The sequence below is a fragment of the Bufo bufo genome, chromosome 2, assembly GCF_905171765.1.
Source record: "Bufo bufo chromosome 2, aBufBuf1.1, whole genome shotgun sequence".
Classification (NCBI taxonomy): Eukaryota; Metazoa; Chordata; class Amphibia; order Anura; family Bufonidae; genus Bufo; species Bufo bufo.
In genome coordinates, this window is record NC_053390.1 from 457,015,084 (window position 1) to 457,032,526 (window position 17,443).

Here is a 17,443-nt window from a genome sequence, read left to right on the forward strand (position 1 = left end):
ATAACCCCTTTAAGATTAAATCTATTTAAAAAATCCTCAGCCAATCATTACTGTGATATTATCACTGCATTTTCCTTTCCAGTTGTATTGTGTTAATATCTTTAGACCAAACATGCTGAAAAAGCAATTTGCTTTCTGTCAAACCTGAGAAATAGTTCACTAGCTATACATGAAGCATTTCCTTATAGTACCAATATTCATCTATCTTGCAATGTTTAACTTTAACTGACACGTTTCCTCGACTTTTTAATATATGAGTTAACACTTGGGCAATGTATCTCTTGAGTGAAAGATACAATATTAAAAAAGTGTTGCGCTTACTTAGTGGTGCCTAAAACTACATCAGATTTCCACACAAGTCCTGAAAGCAGATAAATATATTAAAATCAAACAAATGAGTCAAAATTATTAGACTTGGTTATCTATTTGAGGAAAATTATCCAATATCTGGCAAACATGTGAACCTTTGCTTTCTGTATCTACTGTGACCCCTTTGTACAGCAATAACTGCAACTGAACATTGACTAGTCCTGCACATCAGCTTGGAGAAATTTTTGCCCATCCCTCTGTACAAAATAGCTTCAACTGTTATGTTGGTGGGTTTCCTTACATGAACTGCACTCTATATGTCCCTCGACAACATTCCTATTGGATTAAGGTCAGGAATTGGCCATTCCAAAACTTTAACTTTATTCTTCTTTAGCTATTCTTTGGTAGACCAACTTGTGTGCTTAGGATTGTTGTTTTGCTGCATGACAACATTCAGCTCACTGACAGATATTTTGACATTTTCCTTTAGAATTTGCTAGTATAATTCAGAATTCATTGTTCCATCAATGATGGCAAGCCGTCATGGGCCAGATGCAGCAAAACAGGCCCAAACCATGATATTACCTCCACCATTGAGTTCCACAGATGGGAAGAATTTTTTTATGCTGGAATGCAGTGTATTACTTTCTCCCAACATAACGCTTCTCATTTAAACCAAAAAGTTCTATTTTAGTCTCATTCATCCACAAAACATTGGAGCACATTTATTAAGACCGATTTTTAGACGCCAGTCTTAACAAGCCTTATATCTGGTGGAGGATCCGCCAAAGTTATGAAGAGGTGCAGTCCTCTCCTTAACTTCGACGCATCTAGCTTCCTAGCTGTCTTATATTTAGACCATTTTCTATGCCTAAAACAGGAGTAGAAAATGATGAATGAAATGGGCCTGCCAGCCCGTCCCATTCCCCGCCCACAATTTTAGACCTGACGTGACCAGTGAGAAGTCGCACATAGCAGTGCAACTAACCTTTTCACCACCATCAGGCCTTAAATACACCTAATGTAGGCATATTTCAGTATGATAAATGACCCACATTGTTCGAATAGCCTTCTGGCTTGTCCAGGTGATAATTAGCAAACTTCAGATAAAAATCAATGTTCTTTTTGGAGAGCAGCAGCTTTTTCTTTGCAATCCTGCCATACACACCATTGTTGTTCAGTGTCCTCCTGATAATGTACTCATTTACATTAGCTAATGTGACAAAAGCCTTTAGTTGCTTAGATGTTACCTTGGTTTCCTTGCAGACAAATACATGCCTTGCTCTTGGCGTGATCTTTTTCAATCAACCACTCCTGGGGAGGGTAATAATAGTTTTGAATTGCCTTTATTTGTACACTGTCTGTCTGACTGTAAATTGGTGGAGTCCAAACTCTTTAAAGATGGTTTTGTAACCTCCTCTAGCCTGAAGAGCATCAACAACTCTACTTCTGAGGTCCTCAAAAAAATCTATTTTGTGCCAAAAAACACTTCCACAAATGTGTTGTGAAGATCACATCATCGACTAAAAACACCTGACACAAATTTTACCCTCCTGGAGAGGGTAATAATAGTTTTGAATTGCCTTCATTTGTACACTCTCTGTCTGAATGTGAATTGGTGGAGTCCAAACTCTTTAAAGATGGTTCTGTAACCTCCTCTAGCCTGGAGAGCATGAACAACTCTACTTCTTAGGTCCTCAAAAAATCTCTTTTGTGCCATCATACACTTCCACAAATGTGATGTGAAGATATCATCGACTAAAAACTCCTGACTCTAATTTCACCTTCAAATTATCTGCTAATCCTAAAGGTTTACATCTTTTTGCCACACACAGACATGCAATATTTAGTCTTATTCCTCAATAAATAAATGACCAAGTTTAATACTTTTGGCTATTTTGATTTGGTAATCGATCTTAGGACTTGTGTAAAAATCGGATGTAGTTTTAGGTAGTTTTAATGATCTGAACTATTTAATAATCCTGCCCTCATCCACAACCTGTTAGTTAAAGGGTTTCTACCACCAGAAATACTGTTATGTAGCTGACTGACATTAGCGATGTCTACTCACGCTTTATCCCGCCCAGGTCCCCTGTTCTGCCCGCCCCGGTCCTCTTGATTGATGTCACTGTTCCCTGCATCGCAGACGAAATCCCGCGCCTGCGCCGTTCACTTCTGTATTCGGCACAGGCGCAGTGAGTGAATGATGCGCTCCTGGTGCCGGTTTCCTCACTGCGCCTGCGCCGACTACATCACAGTGAGGAAGCCAGCATCAGGAGAGCAGCCTTCACTCACTGCGCCTGCGCCGAAGACAGAAATGAATGGCGCAGGCGCAGGATTTCGTCAACGATGCGGTGGACCGTGGCATCATTCAAGAGGAGCGGGGCGGGCAGAACAGGGGACCTGGGCGGGATAAAGGGTGAGTAGACGGAGCCTCTAGGTGCTGATTTAACGCACATAGCACCTAGAGGCTCATTAGCATATTATAAAAGTGCTTATTTTACCAAAACGGCTGCAGGGAGAAATGTTAGAAACATACTGATATGTAGTGCTGACATTAGCGCATCGCTAATGTCAGTCAGCTACATAACAGTATTTCTGGTGGCAAAAACCCTTTAAGATGCAGGATCCAGCCCAAATTTTGTAAACTGAAGAATAACATCAGTTTTAAAGTTTCAACAATTTTGATGGAAACAGAAGAGGCTGCCTACTTTTTGGCAACCTTATCGCATGACCTATTAAGTCATATGCAAGTACAGTAATAGAGTGAAGACCTGCTACAAACAGCAGAGATCACTCTGGAGGACCCAGACAACCTGGGCATCACAAAGACAGCCTGTGTAATGCTTACTTTAAAAATGATTAGTTACTAGAGTGATATTTTATTGTCAGGGGCTTATATTCAGACCCCCTGCAATCAGCTGTACTCCTGGGGATATTCTTACACAAGGAAATAGAAGAAAACATTCTTATCATAGTCTAAAAAATTACTCAACAGTCAGTAGCAAATAGACCATTATATGCAACAACAATTACCTGTAGCTCTAAGTGTAATAAAATGCTAGTTGCCTAGAGAACATCTCACATCTCAAAGAACAGAGGAGACATTACCCTTCTTTACATAAAGCATGTAACAATCTACTGTACTTAAAAATGTACTTGATACGGCAAGGGGCCCTTTTATAAAATGCATTTTCTTTCTGAAAGCTGCTTTGCATTTCAGCTTTACCTTCATGTAAAAAAGGAAAAACATACATATAAATAGTGATTACTAGATTCATGCAGTACCAGTAGTGTCTTCATAGAAATACAAAGACATAGGCAAATGTACCGTTTAATTAAGGTTGCTAAATATCATGACGTTTATGGTGTTTGTGATTCAACCTGAGCGTGTCTCTTAGCTGTAACTGACATCTTTATTAATAGTATTGTATGTTATAATGAACATTTTAAAGATCTAACATACGGCACAGCTTTGTAATTGATTTGTCTTCGTACATCAGAAGACACAGACAAGATGGTTTTATAACATTATGGGCAAATTAGATCCATGAAAACCTCTTAAGCTTAATAAGAAATATCATTATTACTGAAACCAACAATGCAACCTTTTACTTTCCACATCAGACACCACAAGATTTGGACCATTTGTGGTGGGTTCTATATCTGTAGATCAATCATCCTAGATGCTTTGCAACAAAAGGAAGCAAAAGAGTACAGTTCATGAAACCAGTATAACGAGACAATTATTCCTTTTAGTGCATTGTGGTTTTATAATCACCGTAAGCACTAAAGGTATATAAAAGTCTGTTTTAGATTATGGTTTTATCTAGGTCCACTTTCACTGGCAGTGGTCCAGCTTCCTCACTCTCTTCAGTAGGGCAGATGGTAACAGCTACCACAGGAGGCAGTGGAAAGGGCTCTGGCTTTTCCATGTCTTCCAGATATTCTTTGTCTCCATTTATGCTCAGTGGCTATTAGGAAGCAGAGATAAAATGGTTTTACTACATCATTAAATATATTTACTAAGTAAAATCAAATAGGTTCCTGTTTACAATGGTTACATTGTATTAGCGTAAAGGGGTTTTCCAGGAGGAAAATATTGATGACCTATCCTAACGCGATGTCACTGGAGCGCCACTGCCTCTTCAAACAGCTGATTGTCAGGGTTGCTGGGAGTCATACCCCCACGATCAGATATTGATGACCTATCCTGGGGATAGGTCATCAATATTAAAATCCCAGGGAAACCCCTTTAAGTCAATTTTGATGTATCTAATTAAGTGGGCTGTCCCAGTACCAAATATCTTAAAAGTATGTTGCATAGACAACAATGCTGTGTCACTGCATTTTCTGGAAGCATCTAATATATTTTTGCTAGGGATTTTTCAAAGGTTTATAAACAGAAAACATAATGTACTCATTCATGTATACATAACTGCATGAAACCTTGGGGATTTAATAAACTGGCCATACATACTAGATTAATGTCTGCCAAACCCACTGAATACAGTAGGCCTCAGCAGCCATTTAATGTGTATGGAGGTGTCGAAACTTTGACATTGGTGGAATGAAGTATTGGGCCATTGGATTTTAACATGCCTGACTATTATTTTCAGAAGAGAAAATCCAGCATCAGAGGTATCTGGCAATGGTTTACACCTGCGGCCCTCCAGCTGTTGTAAAACTACAACTCCCATCATGCCCTTTTGTAGGCTGATAGCTGTAGACTGTCTGGGCATGCTGGGAGTTGTAGTTTTGCAACAGCTGGAGGGCCGCAGGTTGGGCATCCCTGGTTTACACCACTTGCCCCATTCAGAACACATACACACTTGGCTAATCATGCATATGTATGGAGAGTCTGGAAGAATAGCTGTTGCCAAATGTTAACTAAAGTGTATGGCCTTTAGTTTTGATGCCCTCTGTCTAATCCACAGAAAATGGTAGTAATATTAATGATACACAGAGAAAACCTATCACTTATACACTGAGTGCAGAATTATTAGGCAAATGAGTATTTTGACCACATCATCCTCTTTATGCATGTTGTCTTACTCCAAGTTGTATAGGCTCGAAAGCCTACTACCAATTAAGCATATTAGGTGATGTGCATCTCTGTAATGAGAAGGGGTGTGGTCTAATGACATCAACACCCTATATTAGGTGTGCATAATTATTAGGCAACTTCCTTTCCTTTGGCAAAATGGGTCAAAAGAAGGACTTGACAGGCTCAGAAAAGTCAAAAATAGTGAGATATCTTGCAGAGGGATGCAGCACTCTTAAAATTGCAAAGCTTCTGAAGCGTGATCATCAAACAATCAAGCGTTTCATTTAAAATAGTCAACAGGGTCGCAAGAAGCGTGTGGAAAAACCAAGGCGCAAAATAACTGCCCATGAACTGAGAAAAGTCAAGCGTGCAGCTGCCAAGATGCCACTTGCCACCAGTTTGGCCATATTTCAGAGCTGCAACATCACTGGAGTGCCCAAAAGCACAAGGTGTGCAATACTCAGAGACATGGCCAAGGTAAGAAAGGCTGAAAGACGACCACCACTGAACAAGACACACAAGCTGAAACGTCAAGACTGGGCCAAGAAATATCTCAAGACTGATTTTTCTAAGGTTTTATGGACTGATGAAATGAGAGTGAGTCTTGATGGGCCAGATGGATGGGCCCGTGGCTGGATTGGTAAAGGGCAGAGAGCTCCAGTCCGACTCAGACGCCAGCAAGGTGGAGGTGGAGTACTGGTTTGGGCTGGTATCATCAAAGATGAGCTTGTGGGGCCTTTTCGGGTTGAGGATGGAGTCAAGCTCAACTCCCAGTCCTACTGCCAGTTTCTGGAAGACACCTTCTTCAAGCAGTGGTACAGGAAGAAGTCTGCATCCTTCAAGAAAAACATGATTTTCATGCAGGACAATGCTCCATCACACGCGTCCAAGTACTCCACAGCGCGGCTGGCAAGAAAGGGTATAAAAGAAGAAAATCTAATGACATGGCCTCCTTGTTCACATGATCTGAACCCCATTGAGAACCTGTGGTCCATCATCAAATGTGAGATTTACAAGGAGGGAAAACAGTACACCTCTCTGAACAGTGTCTGGGAGGCTGTGGTTGCTGCTGCACGCAATGTTGATGGTGAACAGATCAAAACACTGACAGAATCCATGGATGGCAGGCTTTTGAGTGTCCTTGCAAAGAAAGGTGGCTATATTGGTCACTGATTTGTTTTTGTTTTGTTTTTGAATGTCAGAAATGTATATTTGTGAATGTTGAGATGTTATATTGGTTTCACTGGTAAAAATAAATAATTGAAATGGGTATATATTTGTTTTTTGTTAAGTTGCCTAATAATTATGCACAGTAATAGTCACCTGCACACACAGATATCCCCCTAAAATAGCTAAAACTAAAAACTACTTCCAAAAATATTCAGCTTTGATATTAATGAGTTTTTTGTGTTCATTGAGAACATGGTTGTTGATCAATAATAAAATTAATCCTCAAAAATACAACTTGCCTAATAATTCTGCACTCCCTGTACACTGGGGACTATATAATGGCCATGGTGAACAGAATTTGTTGCTCACTGTTAAGTTTGAAGCTTTTATTCTACTTTTGCCCAACACTGTTGATTCTCCTAAAAAAACAACAAGCAAGTCAACTTCCTTAGCATAAATACACATTGGTGTCATTGGTTTGTATATAATACCATGCATACTTCAGTCATTATACTGTGGCATCTACTTTCTCTTCTCTCCCCATTCAAAACACACACTTGCTTGGCCGACCTGATTGTGTATGTGTTTAGGGAAATATCGTTCGGCCAAACAGTATTTTGGCAGACAGACATTGAAGGTGCATGGGCGCCTTAAGAAGATAAGTGAAAAGCTAAAATAGGAGGATAGTATTTTTTTTTATCCTAAAATTAAGCATGAATCACTTTTCACAGTAACTAACATAAAACTTGAATTTTGACACATTCACCTAAAATCTATTCACTCCTACCCCCAAAAAAGCAATACTGTTCTATATTTTACATAAATAAGAATGTGGCTTCATTCTGATGTGCATGTTATTCACATGGCTAATTGTATTCTAACTTCACCTAAAATGTTATCTCCTAAGCAGTAAAGGAAAATAGTGCTGTACTCTACCTGAGCCTTTACATGTTGATCGGGGGCAGTTACAAGGCTGGCACAGCTGAGCCAGAGCATCACCATTATGGACAGGAACAAACATGCAGCCAGAATCCAACGTGGTAATCCTGATCGCCTGCATGGAAAATTACAGATTAAAGTTTTGTCTAGGCTATTAAGACTAACTTCAAAAGGTGGAAGCATTATGATCATGATAGCGGAGTCTAAAGGGATTGACCAGGATTAGAAAAAAAAAAATTCCCCATAAACAGCACTACATGGGATGTGTCTGGTATCTCTTGACTAAAATGGAGATAAACTGCAAAACCAGACACAACCTATTAACAAATATAGAACAAAAACACATAATTTTTTTAATCTTAGACAATCCCTTTAAGGCTATTACTTCAATGGCACAGCAAACATAGAAACATTAAATGAGTTAACTGTAGAACAAATATAGCATATTCATGCATGGACTAAATGTTAAAGGAGTTTATGATAGGAGAAACACATGGTTGCTTAATACTAAAATAGCATCACTCTTGTCCATGGGCTGGGTCTGGTATACTCAAGTGAATAGCACTGAGCAGCAAAGCCAATGGAAAACTATTTTTGGAATAAGGTATCCACATTTGTCTAATAAAAAATTTGGGGGGTACTATATCTCCTTACAGAGAGCGCCTTAATCTGCATGAGGAGGTTTATAGGCCATTCATGCTCCTCTGGAATTATGGGAAGAAGGGATGTAAATGAGCTCTTAACAAGCTCTGCCTCTAATGCCACCAGATGTAAAGCAGCTATCCCATAAGTCAATATTCAACCCTTTAAATAAGCTTTGAGACAGAATTCCAGAGGTTAGAAGATCTGAGAGACTTGCATCATGTAAGGTTATCTGACAGCCTCTTGGTTTTCAATTTGCAGTGTTGTTGTTGGTATGACCACACCTCTTGTTTCAGGTGTAGCTTGTGGTCATTACTGCTCCTCTATTTAATCTGAACTCACACTTCTTACCATGCGGTTGATATTCTCTGCCTGGAGTTGGAAGAGCTGGTGTGTTGTCCTCATCTAAGTTCCTGCTAATCCATTTTCTATATAAGCTAAGTGTACTTATCTTTGTATTCTGTTGCTCCCATTTGCTTGTCGCTTACTGGGCCTCAGGGAGACGCTGTTTCGTTCATCTGGGAAAGAACCAGTGGTTTCAGACCCTGTCACCAATCCTAGGGATTTTCAGGGTTTCTACGGCCTTAATTCCAGTGTATGAATATTCCCACCTTCAGGGTCTATTCATACTGACAGGAGTCAGGGCTAGGTTTAGGGTTTCTGTAGGTGGTCACCATTTTCCTATCCCTAGCCTTGAGGCCTAGTTCCTGGTCATTTTCCTTCTGTTGTCTTTCTGGTGTTCCTCCCCTTCCCTTACACTGTGACAATAAGCCTCCTCATGTCAACACCCTCACCAATCAACCATCATACAAGCAGTGTGATCCCATCGCTGTTTACTTGGTCACCATCGACACTGCAGCAGCAGAGCAGTGTAATTAAAGCTGCTCAGTCCCATTCACTTGAATGGGAGAGCTCCATTCTCTTCCAAACAGCTGATCACCAGGAGTTCTTGGCGTTGGACCTCCACTGATCTGATACTGATGACCTATCCTGAGGATAGGTCATCAATATGAGAAAACCAGACAACCCCTTTAATAAGTTTCTAACATAATTAATAATTAACACGTTCAGGACCTTGGACAAGAATGCTCGTCCTAACTTGCAGGTACTTAAAGCACTAGGACGAACAATTTCGTCCTGCAGTAAAACTGTCACTGTGAGTAAACACACAGTTGATAAGAACTGAGCTACTTGTAATTCTCCTTCTCTAGTGCTGAGGAGATCAAAGCTGTGGATTAGCCTGCCCTTTCTCCTCAGCTGCAGAGTTAACCCCTTCAGTACTCCTCACACATCCATAGCCCTTCCTTAGTGCTATGTTTAGGGACCTGTGTGAATGGCTTGGATAAGTAAAAGTGTTCCAAAGTTATTACCATATAAAGGGACATGTCAGATTTGCAAAAAATGGCCAGGTCCTTAAGGTGAAAAATGGCAGGGTCATTAAGGGGTTAATACTACTACTTCTTCTTCTTTATTATTATTATTATTATTATTATTATTATTATTATTATCATCAACTAAAACGTTTGAGGGGCTCTAAAGGCACTATATACAGAGGTACAGTATAAACCAAAAGTTTGGACACACCTCATTCAAAGAGTTTTCTTTATTTTCATGACTATGAAAATTGTAGATTCACACTGAAGGCATCAAAACTATGAATTAACACATGTGGAATTACATACATAACAAACAAGTGTGAAACAACTGAAAATATGTCATATTCTAGGTTCTTCAAAGTAGCTACCTTTTGCTTTGATTACTGCTTTGCACACTCTTGGCATTCTCTTGATGAGCTTCAAGAGGTAGTCCCCTGAAATGGTTTTCACTTCACAGGTGTGCTCTGTCAGGTTTAATAAGTGGGATTGCTTGCCTTATAAATGGGGTTGGGACCATCAGTTGCGTTGAGGAGAAGTCAGGTGGATACACAGCTTATAGTCCTACTGAATAGACTGTTAGAATTTGTATTATGGCAAGAAAAAAGCAGCTAAGTAAAGAAAAACGAGTGGCCATCATTACTTTAAGAAATGAAGGTCAGTCAGTCAGCCGAAATATTGGGAAAACTTTGAAAGTAAGGGCTATTTGACCATGAAGGAGAGTGATGGGGTGCTGCGCCAGATGACCTGGCCTCCACAATCACCGGACCTGTGTCACGGAACCATGAACCAGACGTACAACAAGAGATAAGTGAAAATAGGAAGGCTTTATTGAAAATAAAGCTGTAAAGCAAAAGTCCAAACGGATGGTGAAACCGAGCAGAGTCTTTGAGAAGCCAGAGGTCAGGAACCAGAAGAGTAGTCAGACGAAGCCAGGATCAGGAACCAGCAGGGTAGTCAGACGAAGCCAGGATCAGGAACCAGCAGGGTAGTCAGACGAAGCCAGGATCAGGAACCAGCAGGGTAGTCAGACGAAGCCAGGATCAGGAACCAGAAGCAGCAGCAGTCTTAGAAGCATGTGAACACAAGAGGACCAAGCAAGGAACTGAAGCCACAGACCTCCTATATATATGAGCTAGGCATCCAGCTCCTCCCAGGGGAAGGAGGAGCCGCAGGGTGGAAGGCTACAAGAAACCCAGAAACCAAGATGGCCGCCAGCACATGTCAAACGAAGGAGAGCAGCAAGCAGATAAGACCATAACAGTACCTCCCCCTCAAGGGCCCCTCCTCCGCGGAGCACAAAACGGTTTCTGAGGGAAGCGTGCGTGGAAGGCTCGGAGCAAGGCAGGAGCATGGACATCTGCGGAGGGAACCCAGGAACGCTCCTCTGGACCATAACCACGCCAATGGACCAAAAACTGCAACCGACCGCGGACCAGGCGTGAGTCCAGGATATTGCTCACCTCATATTCCTCACGATTGCCCACTTGGACCGGACGAGGCCGAGGAACCGAGGAAGTGAAACGATTACACACCAGTGGCTTCAACAGGGAGACATGAAACACGTTGGAGATCCGCATGCCAGGAGGAAGCGCAAGGGCATAGGCTACCGGGTTTACCCTGCGAAGCACTCGGAAGGGACCAACAAAGCGAGGCGCCAGCTTGGGAGTGGGCACTCGAAGGTTGAGGTTGCGGGTGGACAACCATACACGGTCTCCGACCTGGTAGGAAGGAGCAGGCGCTCGTCTGCGATCAGCCTGGAGTCTCTGGCGCTGCGCAGAGACCTCAAGGGACTTCTGGATCAGTACCCAAGAAGCACGTAGGACGGAAAGGTGATCCTCCACAGCCGGAATATCCTGGGGAGAGAATACCTCCGGTAACACGGCAGGTTGGAACCCATAATTGGCCATGAAGGGAGACGTCCCAGAGGAAGAGTTCACCGCCGTGTTCCTGGCAAACTCAGCCCAAGGCAGGAGGTCAACCCAATTGTCTTGGTGATCGGAGACATAGCAACGAAGGAATTGCTCCAAGGCCTGATTGGATCGTTCTGCGGCCCCATTGGACTGAGGGTGGTAGGCCGAGGAGAAGGAGAGATGAATCCCCAACTGGGAGCAAAAGGCGCGCCAGAACCTGGACACAAACTGACTCCCCCGATCCGACACAATCTCCTTAGGCAAACCGTGCAACCGGAAGACCTCCCTGGCAAAAATCGTGGCCAACTCTTGTGCAGAGGGTAACTTCTTGAGAGGAACACAGTGGCACATTTTGGAAAACCGATCCACAATCATGAGAATGACCGTATGGCCTCGGGATGCAGGGAGGTCCACAATGAAATCCATCCCCAAGTGTGACCATGGGCGCTCCCCGGTGGCTATGGGTTGCAGAAGGCCCAACGGAAGGTGCCGAGGGGACTTACTCTGGGCACAAACGGAGCATGCCGCTACATATGCGGCGATGTCGGAACGTAGGGAAGGCCACCAGAACAGACGTGAAACAGCCCAGGACAGCTGATTCTTTCCAGGATGCCCCGCGGTCTTGGAGTTATGGTAGGTTCGCAACAACCGAGTCCTCAGGCACAAAACATCTGCCGTTGGGTCTCCCAGAGGGAGCACCAGATTGAGCCGCCAAAATCTGCTCACCCAGGGGAGAGGTCAGGCTGGTGCGAATGGCGGCCAGGATCTGATTCGGAGGTATGACCGAAGTCGGAATCGACTCCTCCCTGGACAGCTCGGAGTACTGCCGTGATAAGGCATCCGCCCTGATGTTCTTGGAACCGGGTAGGTAGGAGACCACGTAATTAAAACGTGACAAGAACAGAGCCCATCTGGCCTGACGTGGTGTCAATCTCTTGGCCTCAGAAAGGTAGGTCAGATTCTTGTGGTCCGTCAGGATGAGAACCGGAACCACCGAACCCTCGAGCAAGTGCCTCCATTCTTTAAGGGCCTGCACGATGGCCAATAACTCCCTGTCACCAATCTGATAGTTGCACTCCGCGGAAGACAGTTTCCGGGAGTAAAACCCACAAGGAAGCAGAGGACCCTCTGGTGTTCTACGCTGAGACAGAAGGGCGCCTACTCCCGTCTCAGACGCGTCCACCTCGAGGACAAAGGGCAACCCAGGGTTGGGATGCGACAGAATCGGAGGACTTTAGGGCCTCAAAAGCTCGGATGGCCTCGAGCGGCCAGACCTGGGAATTACTGCCCTTCCTGGTCAGATCCGTGAGAGGCTTGGCCAGCATGGAAAAGTCCCTGATGAACTTCCGATAATAATTGGCGAAGCCCAAAAAGCGCTGCAGGGAACGAAGACCACTGGGCTGGGGCCACTGTAAGACAGCCGAAACCTTCTCAGGATCCATGGAGAACCCCTCAGCGGAAATGATGTAACCTAAGAAGGTTACCTGGGATCGGTGAAATTCGCATTTCTCAAGCTTACCGAACAGCTTGTTCTCTCGTAACCGTTGCAACACTCGTCTGACATCCAGAATGTGGGCCTCCATGGATTCAGAATATACCAAGATGTCATCCAAATAGACCACCACACACTGCTGCAACAGGTCACGGAAAACATCGTTGATGAATTCCTGAAAGACTGCGGGCGCATTGCACAACCCAAAGGGCATCACCAAGGATTCGTAATGACCGGTCCTGGTGTTAAACGCGGTCTTCCACTCATCGCCCGCCTTGATCCTTACCAGGTTATATGCCGCCCTCAGGTCGAGTTTGGTAAAGACCGTGGCCCCTTTAAGGCGATCGAACAGCTCGGAAATCAAGGGTATCGGGTAAGCGTTCTTGATCGTGATGCGATTGAGACCCCTGTAATCGATGCAAGGCCTCAACTCACCGCCCTTCTTTTTCACAAAGAAAAATCCAGCCCCTGCCGGGGACGAAGATTTGCGAATGTGTCCGCGTGAAAGCGCCTCCCTCACGTACTCCTCCATGGCCTCATTCTCCGCTACCGACAGTGGATAGACTTTGCCACGGGGAGGAACGGCACCAGATTGTAACTCTATGGCACAATCGTATGGGCGGTGCGGAGGTAGGGCAACCGCGCGCACCTTATCGAATACATCCCGGTACTCCTCGTATTCAGGAGGCAACAGAGAGTCCGAGGAAGTACACAGCAACTTGACAGACCCATGGATGCAACTAGCCCCACACTGCGGTGACCACGAGAGGATCTCGACCGATCTCCAATCGAAGGTCGGATTATGCTTCTGGAGCCAGGGGTACCCCAAGACCACCGAGTAGTGTGGAGACGAAATAACCTGGAGGTAGACCGACTCTCTGTGAACGGCACCAATGGCTATCCCCACTGGAAGGGTCTCATGAGTCACGTGTGGCGGCAGAAGGGGTCTGCCATCTATCGCCTCAAGAGCCAGTGGGGAACTTCGAGCCTGCAGAGGAATGGAATTGGCGGCAGCGAACACACTATCAATGAACAAACCACCAGCACCAGAGTCCACCAACGCCTGGGTCGTCACCGAGCCCCCGACCCAGGAGAGGACAACAGTGATCAGTGGTTTGTCAACACGGGAAACCGGGGACGAGGAGACTCCACCCAAGATCTGCCCCCGACAGGATTTCAGGGTACGAGCGTTTCCTGACGGTTCGGACATGCCAACCGAAAATGCCCACCGAGACCACAGTACATGCATCGGCCCTCGCGTCTCCGGAGTGCCCTCTCCCCCTCGGACAGGCGAGCAAACCCCAGCTGCATGGGTTCACCCCCAGACAAGTCATCCCCAGGAGGCGTGGGAGGAGAGGGAGGCACGGGTGGGACAGCAAACGTAGGCACCAATCTGTTAGAAGACCTCCGCAGGTCCTCCTTAAAGGAAGGTCTCTCCCTGAGTCTGGTGTCAATCAAAATCAGGAAAGAAATAAGAGACTCGAGCTCAACTGGTAGGTCCTTAGCTGCAACCTCATCCTTCAAGGCATCCGAGAGACCATGAGAGAAAGCAGCGACCAGAGCCTCATTATTCCAGCCCACCTCTGCTGCCAGGGTACGAAACTCAATGGCGTATTCAGCTACGGATCGTGAACCCTGTCTGATGGACATGAGGAGCTTCGCAGCAGAGGCAGCACGAGCCGGCACATCGAATACCTTCCGAAGAGAAGCAACAAAACCGGAAAACTCGGCAACCACCGGATTGTTGTTCTCCCATAAAGGGCTGGCCCAGGCCAAGGCCTTGTCCGAGAGCAGCGAGATCAAGAAGCCCACCTTTGATCTCTCAGTGGGAAAGGCATGTGGCAGCAACTCGAAATAAATGCCCACCTGGTTAAGGAAACCTCGGCACTGAGTTGGCTCTCCCCCAAAGCGCTGTGGAAGAGGGGCAGAACCGGTCATACCCCGAAACACCGCAGGCGCAACAACAGGTGTCGGGGTAGACTCTGGCGCAACAACCGGAGCGGCAGTAGGAGCGAGCCCAGGAGCGACAACCGACCCATCGGCAACGGGAGCGAAATGAGCCGTGCGTTCAAGCAGGGTTTGCAACGCCACAGCGAACCGACCCAACAGGTGATCCTGCTGATCAAGTCTGGCAACCAGCGTGGGTAGCGAGGATGGCCCTGTACCGTCAGAATTCATGGCTTGGTCCTAATGTCACGGAACCATGAACCAGACGTACAACAAGAGATAAGTGAAAATAGGAAGGCTTTATTGAAAATAAAGCTATAAAGCAAAAGTCCAAACGGATGGTGAAACCGAGCAGAGTCTTTGAGAAGCCAGAGGTCAGGAACCAGAAGGGTAGTCAGACGAAGCCAGGATCAGGAACCAGCAGGGTAGTCAGACGAAGCCAGGATCAGGAACCAGCAGGGTAGTCAGACGAAGCCAGGATCAGGAACCAGCAGGGTAGTCAGACGAAGCCAGGATCAGGAACCAGAAGCAGCAGCAGTCTTAGAAGCATGTGAACACAAGAGGACCAAGCAAGGAACTGAAGCCACAGAACTCCTATATATATGAGCTAGGCATCCAGCTCCTCCCAGGGGAAGGAGGAGCTGCAGGGTGGAAGGCTACAAGAAACCCAGAAACCAAGATGGCCGCCAGCACATGTCAAACGAAGGAGAGCAGCAAGCAGGTAAGACCATGACAACCTGAACCCAATTGAGATGGTTTGGGGTGAGCTGGACCGCAGAGTGAAGGCAAAAGGGCCAACAAGTGCTAAGCATCTCTGGGAACTCCTTCAAGACTGTTGGAAGACCATTTCAGGTGACTACCTCTTGAAGCTCATCAATAGAATGCCAAGAGTGTGCAAAGCAGTAATCAAAGCAAAAGGTGGATACTTTGAAAAACCTAGAATATGACATATTTTCAGTTGTTTCACAATTGTTTGTTATGTATATAATTCCACATGTGTTAATTCATAGTTTTGATGCCTTCATAGTCATGAAAATAAAGAAAACTCTTTGAATGAGAAGGTGTGTCCAAACTTTTGGTCTGTACTGTATGTGACTGTATATAATATGATAAGTAACAACACAGTTTTGCTAAGGACAGAAGGTGACTAATTGGATTTGTTTTTATGAAGAGGTAAGTAGAAGCTTGGACAGAGGAGCTTCTGAGTGGCTTTTCGCCAGGAGCGCTGCACTCCAGGGGTCTGAACGGCTAACCCATGCAGAAATCATTCTAGTAGCCTTGAGCCTGCTCCGAGGCTTACCACAGCTTTGTTCCTATTAAACCTATAAAACTGTGGTGTTTTTTTCCAATTCCACCCCATTTGGAATTTCTTCAAGTGTCCCACTACATAGAATGAAATATTAAATGGTGTCATTAGAAATTACAACTTGTCAAGTAAAAAAAAAGTCCTCATATGACTATGTGAACAGTAAAGTAAAAATGTTATGGCTCTAAGAAGAAAGCACACAGATGAAAAAAATGGAAAATGTCTGTCTCAGGGTTTAAAATGCTTAGATGATTGCTTAGAACAAAATAACATAGAGGGAACATTGGCCGCAAGACCCTTAGTTAGGCTTTGATAGGTGATAATACAGAATGTATGAGAGAGAGAAAAAAAAAGAAATGGAAAAGAAAAAAAAAGAAATGAAAACATGGTAGTGATGGATGGAGGCGGGAAGAAAAGGTGGAAAAAGTAGGAAGAAGAAGTGAGAAAGGGCACAAAAAAGATTGAGAAGAAGGAACACCAAGTCATTGTGTGTGTGAGAGTTGGGTAAATGACTCATACTTCGACATGCAGCCAAGGAAATCATGTTCTGACTGTGGGGACTCCATGTGGGGTAACTTATGCTTCACTTTAGACTCCTTAACTGAACTCTTCTCAGTTTTGTCACGTGCACCTATAAAAACATAAAAGACATACTTAGATAATGAATCCATAAATAAAAATATAGGGGCACATTTATTAAGGCGGTCTTTTTAGACGCAATCTTAATAAGCCCCTGTGCTGACGGTCGATTGACGAAGTTATATAAAGACGCCGGCCTCTACATAACTTCAGCATATCCACCGCCGATTCTAAATGTAAGACAACTTCCTTGCTAGCTTACATTTAGACCTTTTTCTACACCTAAAACAGACCCGTCCCCCATGCCACACTAACTTTTTGCGGCCTGCTGTGAGCGGGGAAGAAGTCGCAGATTCTGCCGCAACATTGCCTGCGACAGAATCTGCTCCAGATATACACCACAAAAGTGGCACATATCTGTTCGTAAATGACCCCTATAATATATGACCTTATTAGTAGCAAAACCATTTACATCAGAGTATGTCTATACTAATCAAGTATATAAAGTTTTTTGATTAATAAAATATACTAAAATTATGACAAGATCATTATAAAATACACAGTGCTATCAAAACATTTTCTTACTTCGTCCCTGGCCCCAAGTCTAGAGACATTTTGCTGCTTTCATTAAAAACTAGATAAAAAAAATTGAATACATTTAAAAATTGGATAGATATAACTGAAAAATGTTGTAAACTTGAAAAATTGTGAGGAATTTTGACAAAT

The 17,443-nt window shown here is 44.2% G+C and overlaps 1 protein-coding gene across 2 annotated transcripts in view; it reads right to left on the reverse strand.

Moving 5' to 3' along the window:
• Positions 1-2,930: 2,930 nt before the first annotated feature.
• TMEM59L (transmembrane protein 59 like) overlaps positions 2,931-17,443 on the reverse strand; it is a 106,080-nt gene continuing 91,567 nt past the window's right edge. For both annotated transcript variants that reach the window (XM_040417623.1, XM_040417622.1), the window contains exons 6-8: positions 16,658-16,769; positions 7,463-7,580; positions 2,931-4,283 (exon numbers count right to left, since the gene is read on the reverse strand). In XM_040417623.1, coding sequence (XP_040273557.1) covers positions 4,122-4,283; positions 7,463-7,580; positions 16,658-16,769 — 392 coding nt within the window. In that variant the 3' untranslated portion in view covers positions 2,931-4,121. The remainder of the gene's footprint in view (positions 4,284-7,462; positions 7,581-16,657; positions 16,770-17,443) is intronic.